The sequence below is a fragment of the Poecilia latipinna genome, unplaced genomic scaffold (genome assembly GCF_001443285.1).
Source record: "Poecilia latipinna isolate Pla-1442-1.1 unplaced genomic scaffold, P_latipinna-1.0 Scaffold78, whole genome shotgun sequence".
Lineage (NCBI taxonomy): Eukaryota > Metazoa > Chordata > Actinopteri > Cyprinodontiformes > Poeciliidae > Poecilia > Poecilia latipinna.
In genome coordinates, this window is record NW_015112694.1 from 195,355 (window position 1) to 207,360 (window position 12,006).

Consider the following 12,006-nt stretch of genomic DNA (forward strand, 5'->3'; position numbering starts at 1 on the left):
TAAGTTATTTTTCTCATATCTAATCCCATCTATTCAATTCAGTTTATTTATATAGCAGCATTTCAAAGCACTTTACCAAAATAAAGTAATTTCAATTCAACTCTAATGCAGATTATGGGCATAAAACAGTAAAGGTAAGACTTCATAAAATAAGCCTCATTTTTCCTCTTCTTCAGCTGTTGGTTCAGTGAGTTTTGCACATAGAGCAGTGATGCTTATATCATTGGAAAGAGCAGAGTTTGGGTTTTAATTTGAAAGGTTGCTTATGTTGGTAGGACTGTGTTGCACTGTTGTTGCTGGGTGTTTGTCCAGAATGCATCTGTATTCTCATTTAGCTTCCTAGAGTTGAAATGAATTATGTTGGTGGATGTGCTGCTGCTCCTGGTTTCGGGGACACGCCGGCTACACAGGTTAGGAAATATTTTGCCTTCTCCTGACCTCATGCTGAGACAGAGGTAGAAGTCAGGCCTCTCAGTTTCCCCGACTTAGTGGTTACATATTTGAAAAAGAAAATTAGATTATTTTTAGGGCAGTTACTGAATAAAATGTTAGTGGAAATTAAAATATCCCAAACTGGCCATAAATTGCATGCATGAATACTTTTTTTTCAAAATGTTTCCAGAAGAGCATGTCCTTACAGAAATTTATCAAGACATAACCCTGCAGAGTTGGAGAGAGGACCGTGAGATGATAATGGGGTTTCAGAGGGCAAGTGAACAAGTGTCTCATAGCGTGTCATAAAATCCAGGCAGTGAAGCCGTAACTTATACTGACGATCCATTATTATCTCAGTTTTTGCATCTGAAATAACATTTGAAAAGTTTGTTGTCTCATTTTGATACTAAACATATGTTCCAAAAACTATCTTTTCAAAATAATTTATTGTCAGTGTCTCAGCTTCAAAGAAACTTCAGGCCTCAGGATTACATTCTTGAAACATATTTTCCATCAATAATATTTGCGTAATCAGATTTTGAATTTGAAAAATGTCCAGAAATACTTCAGATTGCACAAGGAGATGGAATAGCAGGGATGTTTTCAGGGGCACACTCCCAGACAGGAAGTTTATCCAGCTTGCACGCCCCTTGCTCCTCCACTGACAAGACACTTTGTTTATAAGGAGTCAAACGTAGCACAGCATTTGAAAATGAAACTGCCCCCTGCGGGATGAACTTCCTGCTCTTCTCAGCTCTCTTATCATCATTCAATCCAAACTGGCTGTGGATAAAGTGACTTATTATGACAATTAGATGTGGCTCAATCCTCTGCCGATCCCAGGAGTCCTATTCTGTGATGTTGGCTGCCGGAAGAAGACCCCGGCAACAAGTGATGGAGTGATCCAGAGAGGGTTGAGGTGTTTACTGGGAGCATCAACAGGATGGAGCTGCTTTTATACAGAGAGAGGAACGCAGGCACTCAGGGGACGGGGCAGATAGCAGGTTATCTTCAGCCGCATGCACATGCTTTGATTGTAATGTTCTGTGTTTCCTGCTGCTTGTCCCCCCTCTGCCATACTTCATGGATCCCCCAGTGCCAATTAAGACAAACTGCACAGAAACAATAGCATGCTGGGCCTATATAGGCTTCCACCTTCGCTGTGGGTGTTCTCTGAGGATGAAGGCCCAATCATTCCATCCTTTGCCTCGACGCTTCCTCCAGCGTTATCACATCTGAGAAATACTCTGACCAACAGAATCTATTCCAGATAATTACATGTTGTATATGACACATCATTGCTGCATTAAAACAACCTGCATGAGGGGCCTAATCACAGTTTTACCTAACACCAGGGAAATCCCCAACACGTCTTCTGGTGAATGCTACAAGCCACACCCCTTTTAGATGCCTACACGATATGTCCTCTGATAGTGGTAAAGATGATGACATTTACATCACACAGGCTTTTTAGTTAAGCAGATATTATAGTGAAGAGTGAGGTTTGAATTAAGCCATAGTCTGGGGTCCGTAAACCCGGGAGTTTCAGACCTGTTGTAGTTTAGAAAAATAGACTTTTTTTAAATGCCTTATGCAGAAAACATGGAAAAGAGTGACCAGTGTAAATCCCTAAAGCTTTGTCTGGAGAAATGCAGGATTTTGCAGTGAAAAGTGAATAGGAATTAACCATTTGGCTACATACCGAGGAGGCAAATGCGATCCATATCCGACTTTTTTATGATATTCAGAAGGCCCCAATTTTATCTTTTTACTCCCCAAACATCTGATTTGTGCCACTTCCATATGTGGTAGTAAGTTGGATAATCTGATCGTTTTCAAAGCGTCTGGAGTCAAATGGTCATGCTGCACTTTATTCAACTTTTACGTCATTGACGTGAGACATGGGTCATAATTCTGCATCAGAAGAAGCCAGATGTGAGAAATCTGGACATAAATGGCTGAAAATTATAATTCTGAAGTGATCGTGTCGGTGAAGCGCAACACATCACATTCACACTTCTCCTTTTACCGACTACGCATCCAAACAGACTTCTCTACAGAATTTGCAGTAAATGGTCCATAAAAGGCTATCGCTATTAGTTGTGCTTTCCTTTTATTAGCTTCCTTCATCTTGTTTACCTCTGTAAACAGTAAGCTGCTGTGTGACGTCTGCATTCTGTTTGCGGATGTAAATCGTTCAAGTCTTTTTGCGGTTCCATTTAATTAGAAGAATTCGACTAGAAATATGGTGTTTTTATTTCTATTATTTCTGTCTTCCGTCGACATCAAGGCTTTCTGTAATCATTGCTCACCAGCGCAATTTGTTTTTAAAGGCAGAATAAGCAGCAGTACTTGCTGGCTGTTTGCAACTTCAACATTATTTTCTTGGCTCTTGCATCTTGACCTAATGAAAAAGACACACACACACAGTGAAAGATAGATGGATCAGCAACATTTGAGCTGAATACGTAAGACAGTTCCAGATGCTGAACACAACAGTAAATCAGAGCTATAAAACTTTATTTACCAATTGCTTCACAGTGGTTACATTCTACAGTACAAATAAACACAGGCACACCTCAGCACACCTCCACCAGGGAGGTGCAGCCGACCAGATGTTGTATATGAGAGCGACTGTCTGTCGGCTAGAACTTTTCTAGTCAAATTGAGTAGATTATGAGTTGGAAACCAAACAGATTTATTTTTGTTTATGAAATTGCATTAATATATCTGTCAGTGGCCAGGTTTCAGAACTCCTGTTTACCACTGTTAGTGTTGTGGCAAACCACACCAGTCGTCTCTTTGTACAGAGACGTAAATAGACAAATCGGTCATCAGTACACAAAAATGAAAGTCATAATTTTTGTTTGTTTCTACACACAAATTGTAAATGTCATACATTCATATACAGGAGCTCATAAAGGAGACAAGACAGCGACTGCATTCCTAATAAACTATCAGTCATTACTGACATGTAGTTATTTGATTCTTTATGAAAGTTCCTGGTGTTTTAGTTCAGCTTATTTATACTGAATAACAGTATGCTAAATGGAAGTGAAAGACTACAACCCTCAAGCACCAGTTTAATTGTGACCTTATAATTTACATGTTCTATAATGTCCTTAGATATCGTATTTATATCAATCTCTTGTTCTCAGTCGATAACCAAAACTTCAACACAGACATCAAACTTTATTCAACTTGATATGTACAAGACAGCTAAGTAAATAATAAGCAGTTTTGAATTTATCCAGAAAACGTAATTTAGGGAAAGCTAGACATTTTCAAAGTTAACTAAGACACTAAAAGAGAAAGTAGCTCCGCTATTAGCACATTAGCGGAAGTGTGCCTACTACTACTAAAGAGCCATACTTAATGACTTCAAGTCATTAAGTATGGTACTTATACTTAATGACTACAACAAACAAAAACACATGGATGAAAAACTTTTAGCAAAGACTAGCAACCATGCTGCACAGGTTTTCCTATAACCAACAAAGTTCAGCTGGACTGCAGCGTCTTGTCAGCATGAATAAATACTTTTGTCCAGTGCCAACAAAAGAGCCATAATCTTCACAAAACAATATAAGGCCACAAGCCCCAATTGTTACCTTACTAGAAGAGCAACAAGCATCCAATTACACAATTCGATGAGCTCTCAGTTGTTATGACCCCTCTTAAAGGCCACAAAAAAACCCACTATGTTTAAATTCTGAAATATAATTATTTTTTCTAACCCAAGCTGAGGCAAAAAAATCAAAGTTCCTAATATGAAGTGTGAAATCAGTACAAATAAAATAAAATGAACTCAGTGTTGTAATGTACAGTCAAAATAATCCATAAAGTAAAAGGCAGCAGCATACCAGTGGAGGAGGGCAGAGACAAGTTAGTTGGCAGTCAGGGTTTAAATAACCGAAGGCCTTACCACGTCCTCAGGTGTCCCATATCAGTAATCAGTGTTGCATAGGAAAGATAAATGCCTAATCTAACCACAAGGTCCTGCGGGGGTCGTAACACACAGCCACAGGAAATACAAAAGACACATCTCATATAAAACTACAACTAGGTGCAGGTGTTGCAGTGGTTCTTTATTTGTTCTGTGGTACTTGGCAGTAAGTTCATTCTCCAACTGTCAGTTTGAGACATTTTTACACTCTTTGCACTGATCTTGTTAGGCGCAGTACGACTTTTCAAATATCTGAACAGAATCTGATCTACTGCAGGTTTGGCAGCAGTTTGTGCTTAGTTCTAAGAAATCTCGGGGTGGTACTTTGTCTCCTTTTAATCAAGCTATCTCCTCAGACTGCTTTCGTATGCAGTGTTTGTTTCTTATGGCTCTGGTGCCAGTTCTGCTGTTCCTCTGCTGCTGAACGAGTCAGTCATTAGCAGGGGAGGTAATATTTCAGCCCAATAAACCTCTGTGTGTCCCGGTGGTCCCCCGTTTGGCTCATGATCTATGCCTCTTTGCTTCATTCCCTGTCACAAGTTTATTTTGGGAATGTGGGTCACTGCATATCCATTTCCATCATATGGATCTAACCTTTCAAGGTGAAGTTTGCACTTTTTCTTCCAATATTCACAATATCTGGCAAGCAGAACCATCTCTGCTTTGACTAACAGCCATCTGAATATCGTAGTGCATCCACATCTATAAAGCACTTCAGGAATCTGACATTTATCGTTATTATTCATCTTTTTTGGCGGAGGATCTTTCACTTCTGGAGTGTCAAGGGTTTCAGCAACTTGCTCAATATTTCTCTCTATAATGAGGCTGTGAAAACATCATCTAAATTATTATTTTGGTCTCTCTTGTTGCTTACTGGAACTTAGAGTGCCTTCTCTTTTGTAACAGTGGACATTTGGGCTGTTTCACTGTTGTGTACTCTCATGGGTTTGTGACAAGCTAGACCTTTCCAAGCCACACCCAAACATGTTTCTTTTCATTTATTCACAACAGCAAAAAAAAAAATAACTGTATGCCTTTGAGTCCACAAAAAAACTCACAAGTCAAGCAATTTTAAGCAACATCCTTATATGGTCACAACGTATATACATTCATCACACCTCGGCTTCGTATTCTGTTGATTCTTTTGTGGACAAAAAAACAGGGAGCATATAGCAGAAAGAGGCTGACCCGGTTCACTTTGCCTGGGGAATGAAACGCTATAGCTGATTATTACGGCTAACTATGATGGGCAGACCACCAGGGTAGTGACAACCGATGTAACTGCCTCCAGGGTGAGACAAAGGTTTACATATTACACAAGCAATTTAGATGTTTTCTAAACATGTTGCCAAGACAGTGGGAGTTGGCAGCTCTCTCCTTGTTTAGGTTTCCTTTTTTTTTTTCATCCCTCCCCTACTTTAACTCTCCCCCCCTCACATCCCCGCCTTTAATTTTGTATGGATTTTTGAGCGAATCAGGAAACAGAGGAAGATTGGGGAGCAAAAAGCACGGACTGAAGCACTCTGCTCTTTGTGTTCTCTATGAACTGTGAGTGAGCTAATAAATTATTCCAGCCACTCAGCGTAGTATTCACAAATATCCCCCAAAGATTACACACACAAATCACTGCACAATGGAGGCCACCGGGAGGGACCGAGCGTCGCATAACCAGGCTGTAGGAAAGGCTCGGCAGTGCAGCTCTGCCCAGAGTCAAATGTTTTATAATGGCCTGTAATGGTATATTCAAGGGGCCTGGCGAAGGTGCGAAGCGGAACAACGCTGTGTAGGAAAAGAGAGAATGAGATAATAAGCAGAGCAGTGAAAGGGGAATGTGATGGACGAATATAAAAGAGGATTAGACAAGTTTGAAAAAAAAGCGGGGGGAGAAAGGAGGGTGCTGGGTGTGTGGAGCTGGCATGTTAGTGATGATGAATATGACTGAGGGGGGTGATTCCAGCCCCGCACCATGGAGCAGAAGCCAAGCAGGGACATAATTAACTCCTGGATCTTTTGTGTTTCTCATCTGACTGCAGAGTGGTGATGAAAGGGGCCTGCTAAGCCTGGCATTCCACCCCAATTACAAGAAGAATGGCAAGCTCTACGTCTCCTACACCACCAACCAAGAGCGCTGGGCCATCGGACCGCACGACCACATTCTCCGTGTGGTTGAATACACCGTTTCAAGGTAATGGAGAACTGAAAATATTTGTTGTTTCAAAACATTGAGAGTGATCGTGTCAACTTCTTCCCATTTAAAGGTTAAAACAACAGTTTTATGTATCTGATAGATCAACACAATATATTGCAAATTTGTGAAGTGGAAGGAAAATTCTGTTTTATCTTCATATAAGCTAAATATTTGCTCAATAAGGAAATATTTCTCCTCCTGTGCATAATCTAATCTCAGCGTTTTGTTAGTAGGTATATCATGTCAACAAATTTTAACCCAGAAATTATTGTAATAAACAATGGCATTGTTGTTTTGAGGCCATTTTCAACTAACACAATGGTAATAGCATAATAGTGCAAGTCCGCCCTGTCAAAGACTAATAAACTTTAATCTTGTACTGAGCACTCCGCACTTTAACTGGAAGACATTTTAAATACCCCAAATAAAACCCAGCAACCAAAAACAATAAATAAAAAGGAAATAAAGACCACACATAACCGAAACCCTACATAAAATAGAGTATGAAGTCTTGCCTCTCAAAGCATATTAATCATCACAATGGAAATTATTGACCTCATTTTAATTTATCTTGTAATAATTTCTTACTACAACAGGCTTGCTTGTTAGAAAAATATATTTAATAATTAACCTTGTAAAGACCAAGAAACAAAGCAGATAAGTCAGTGTAAGTGTGATGGAGGCATTTAAAGGAGGTAAAGGCTACAAAACATATGGAAGAATATGAAAGAAATGGAGGAAGAAGGAAGTCCAGTTTGCCACAAAACATGCAGAGGTCACAGCAAACAGGTGGAAGAAAGGCTGCAGTTCAGATGAGACCTTTGGCCAACATACAAAATGAACTGTATGTTCATACAGTTCATTTTGTATGAACTGTACAAAATGAACTTGTACTGATGTTAACTAACATTAACATCAGAAATGCCCTCATTGCAGTACAATAAAGATTAAAAGCTGGTCAGATTTGAAGGAAAGATGGATGGTGTTACAGTGCAATCAAAACCTTTCACCTGCCAGCAGGACAACTCTATCCATTAAAACACACAGTAGAACCTGTCTTAGCACTACCGCAGAAACTAGCATCTACAGTCTTCTTTATTTCCACTTTTGGGAGTTCAGCCAATCAGCGTAAAGAAAAATGAATGACGCTCTCGGATTGGCTCTTTGCAAATTCCAGCCAATAGTGTGTCAAATAGCATTGTCTACAGATATATTTATGATTAAATGAATGGCAATGTTGATTCATCAGTTGAGATTTTTACCACTAACATTGGCAACAAAAGATGTAAGGGCAACAATGTCGTATTGAAACAGTGTAATGGAGACTCATGATGTTCTTCAGCCTCCAAGAACACTATGATTTGTTGTGCTGAGCAGCACTCCTATGATGATGACAGTATTTTACCTGGGTTGGTGCCTAACGCTCCTTTCATAATTACTTATGTTTAAGATAACTGTGTTTTCTCACGAAGGTATTTAAATGCTACGTTTTAATGTACTTAACCACTTTTCTATGTTTCACTCAATGAGCTAATCTTAATTATAGTATTGCCAGGCAATCCTAGTGACGGCAACATAGTTATTAAATGTAGGATTTCTATGGAGTAACAACAGTTAAAGTAGTTTCTCTTTGGCAATCTGCTTTTTAAAAGTCCTAGAATTACCCAAAATAACACCTAACCTATTACAACACATTTGTTGATGGCACTGTCCGACTAAATTCTCAGCATAGTTCTGCAACACTTTGAAGAAGTCTGAGTTGTTCCCCACCCAAAGTATTTTTCCTGCGAAAGACGTTACAGTTGACAAACTGAATGTCTCCAGAAGCTAAAGTGTTTTAAACTTTGGATTCTGTTTGTTTTGTACGGTAATGTCAGCATTTTATGTGGTTATGTTTCACTTACCCTTACTGTTGCATTTCTTGCAAGCAACCGTCAAAAGATAAGCTTATGCTATACATGGGATTATATGAAAGCATAACCTCGTTAGAGGTCTTAGTTTTTGTTAGTCCAGTATCGAAGTTAAAACAGTTATCTCTGCTTGCAGGAAAAACCCAAACCAGGTGGACACCAGGACTGCCCATGTGCTGATGGAAGTGGCTGAGTTACACAGGAAGCACCTCGGAGGTCAGCTTCTGTTCTCTCCCGATGGCCTGCTGCACATCATTCTGGGAGACGGTATGATCACTCTGGACGACATGGAGGAAATGGATGGACTCAGGTCAGATCAAAAGTCAAAAGAATCACAACGAGGACATTTCAACACCGTGTTGTGACAGAAGATTGTGTGTTTTTGAATGCAGTGATTTCACTGGGTCCATCCTGAGGGTGGACGTGGACACGGACATTTGTACGTCATCCTACTCGATACCACGGAACAATCCGTACTTTAACAGCACTAATCAGCCGCCTGAGATCTTTGCACATGGATTACATGACCCAGGCAGGTAAGTAACGCATCTGAGATTCTTGAGGTGTTTTGTTGCGATACTTATATATACTCCTTGAGCTTTCACATTAGTCAGCAAGCAGCTTCAGCAATTACAGCTAGAATCTAGTGATCAGGCCTGAAATCTTAATCTTAATCTTTAATATAAACTGTCGATTTGTAACTCTGGTTGTTTATTTATGGTTGTCGTCCTGCTGGGAAGGGAAGATTCACTCAACCTCAGCAGATTTTCCATGCATCTTACCACCTTCTCTGTCCCTGCTGAAGTCAAGGAGTCCCACAGTATGATGCTGCCATCACTATGTTTCATGTGGAGAGGCTGTTTTCAGGGAAATTTGTGGTGCTAGTTTTCCGTCATTTTGCGAGTTACATTTTGTTCCCCGTGTTCGGTGTGTCCCCTACATGGCTAGTAGCAAATTGCATCTGGATTTCTTCTTGTTTCTCTTCTATAAAGGCCAGATTTGTGGAGTGCACCACTAATGATTGTCCTTCAGACAGATTCTCCCACTCAAACTCAAGTCAAATGATTTATTGCCAATACGATAATCACAACCTCTGCTGCTTGAAACAGAAAAAGACAATGCATGACATACAAACATAAAAACCTAGTCAAAAAAGTAGACAGCTGCTACTTTGATCATAAACAGATAAAACGGTGCAGTGTACGGTGAAAAACCCTGAGGAGACCCAAGCTTCCTGGGCAAAGCCGATAATGAAATTTAAGAAAGTTGTGAGCGTTCACTGTATTATTTAGGAAACGTATTGATCTGCATGTGAGCTTCAGGGTTTCTGCAGCTCCTCTAAACTTACCAGGGGCCGCTTGGCTGCTTCTGTGATTAAAGCTTTCCTGTCAGTGTAGGTAGGCATTTCAGTCAGAAGTTGTGTCCTTCTATTTTCATATGATTGATTGAACAGAAATGTTGGGCTATTGTTTTAAAACTTGACTCAGCTTTAAACTGACCCATCTGCTGCGTTTCTTGGTCTTCATGATGCTGATTGGTCACTAACCTTCTCTCTGAGGCTTTTCTCAGACGTCTTCCTGAAACATCTTCCTTTCCCTTCAGTTATGTGTTGTTTTGTTTTTGTCTGTCACATAAGATCCCATTTAAATATACAGGTTAGTGGTTCTAATGTGACAAAATGTGAATAAATTAAATGTTTCTGATTACTTTGATTCTATTAAAGTGCATTTGTTGGTGTTCTGTGTTTTGAAGGTGTGTAGTGGATCGGCTGCAGACAGACAACGGCAGTCTGGTTATCCTCTGCACAGATGCCAGTGGTAAAAACACATCGGCAGGAAGAATATTAGAAGTTACTAAGGGGAAGGATTATGGTGAGTCACAATTCTCAAGATGTTTTTTTAAGAGTCATAATACTTACCTTTACCTTGTTGAGAAATAACTCACTGTTCTAAAATGTTCATGTTGTCCATCATAACAGTAACTAATCACATCCTTTGCATGAGTTTTGTTTGACGGCATTACATTTTGAGTACAGAATGGAAATACTTCAGCCTCTTGGATAAACTTTCGAATTCATCCCTTTAAAACCGACATCTGCTATTATAAATCTATTTTATTTCGCAAGAGCACATTGTTTTAGATAGAAATTTAGAAATCCCAGTGAAGGGTAAATGTCAAAAACCATGATTGGAACCAGAGATAATCTATTTTTTTGTGCATTTTGGATTGTGAAAGGGAATGTAAGTTGGGCCACATAAAAATACTTTAAAGGCTCTGAACAATAATGGCTAGGAATATGATGCCTAAGTGTTGAAAAGAACAGCAGAGAGAGATCTAATTCTTCTTAAACTGAGTATCAATTTAGACACTTTTAGTCCAAAATCTCTCACCTGAATTTATTTCTTACTTCAGACCAGCTCTCATCTGGTTTTATGTGGGATCCAACCAGTCACCATAGTTTGAAATTCACTCAACTGGAAAACAAGCATGCAACTCTTTTTAAAGTAGCCAAGATCCTTTAAATTTTTATTTACCAGAATGATTGTTTCCCAGAAAATGACTCATATTACTTTAGTTATACGATTTTCTTTTGTTACTAATGAAACCATCTCAGAAGTAGATGTCTTCTGCTGTTGAACTCACAATTAAAATCATATATTTACTCCTTCCCATTTCCATTTTCTTGTGACGTGTAGTGACAGTAAAATTAAATCTAATCTAAAAGTGCAACACATTCTTTTCTAAATTTAATAAAGAGCCATCAAAACAAAACATTGCATTCCAGGAAAAAGTGCTTAATTATATTGCAGCCATATTAGATTTGTTTTTACAGGTAGCGAGCAGTCTACAAGTTCATCAAGTTGGGCTTAGATCAAACCAATATCTCCTTATTCCTTCATAGAAAATGAGCCTTCTGTGTATGACCTGCAGTCCAGTGGAGGAGCGCCACCTGTGGGGGGCTTCATCTACAGGGGCTGCCAGTCGAGGAGACTGTATGGCAGCTATGTGTTTGGAAATAGAAACGGGTAAGCATGACTGGTTTTTACATGTGAAGCATAAGGGGGATCATTCAAGTGTCTCAAAGTAGTTCTCAAAGTAGTGTTTAATCTTTTTTATAGAAATCAGTCTAAATGTATGTTTCCAGCAGGAAAAGGCCTGAAACAACATCTGTTCTAGTGGGAAAGTGATTTAAAAACAGCCAAAATTAATGTGGAAATATAAGGATATCAGAAAAAAAATGGAAAAGATAATGGAAAAAGTTGTTCCTGTAGTTGACACATGCAGTAAGTAGCTGCACCCAGTTCCATCCATGTAGGGCAAACAGGTTTCCTGTTACTATCAGCACACCAGAATTGCCCAATGAGTGTAAATGGAGACTAGGCATCCTGTCTTGTGCTGTTCACACTTTCCCTCGGTTTGTAATTCATCCTGCTTCGCTGATGTCAAACTCTGACGCTCGAGTAAGCAAAGGAAGTAAATATTGTGCTGGTGCGCTATCAGGAGTTGGCACCGTGTTTAAAACAATG

At 39.4% G+C, this 12,006-nt stretch overlaps 1 protein-coding gene across 2 annotated transcripts in view; it reads left to right on the top strand.

The window, feature by feature from the left end:
• hhip (hedgehog interacting protein) overlaps positions 1-12,006 on the top strand; it is a 37,783-nt gene that overhangs the window by 10,790 nt on the left and 14,987 nt on the right. For both annotated transcript variants that reach the window (XM_015018200.1, XM_015018207.1), the window contains exons 5-9: positions 6,415-6,566; positions 8,616-8,789; positions 8,872-9,015; positions 10,232-10,350; positions 11,382-11,505. In XM_015018200.1, coding sequence (XP_014873686.1) covers positions 6,415-6,566; positions 8,616-8,789; positions 8,872-9,015; positions 10,232-10,350; positions 11,382-11,505 — 713 coding nt within the window. The remainder of the gene's footprint in view (positions 1-6,414; positions 6,567-8,615; positions 8,790-8,871; positions 9,016-10,231; positions 10,351-11,381; positions 11,506-12,006) is intronic.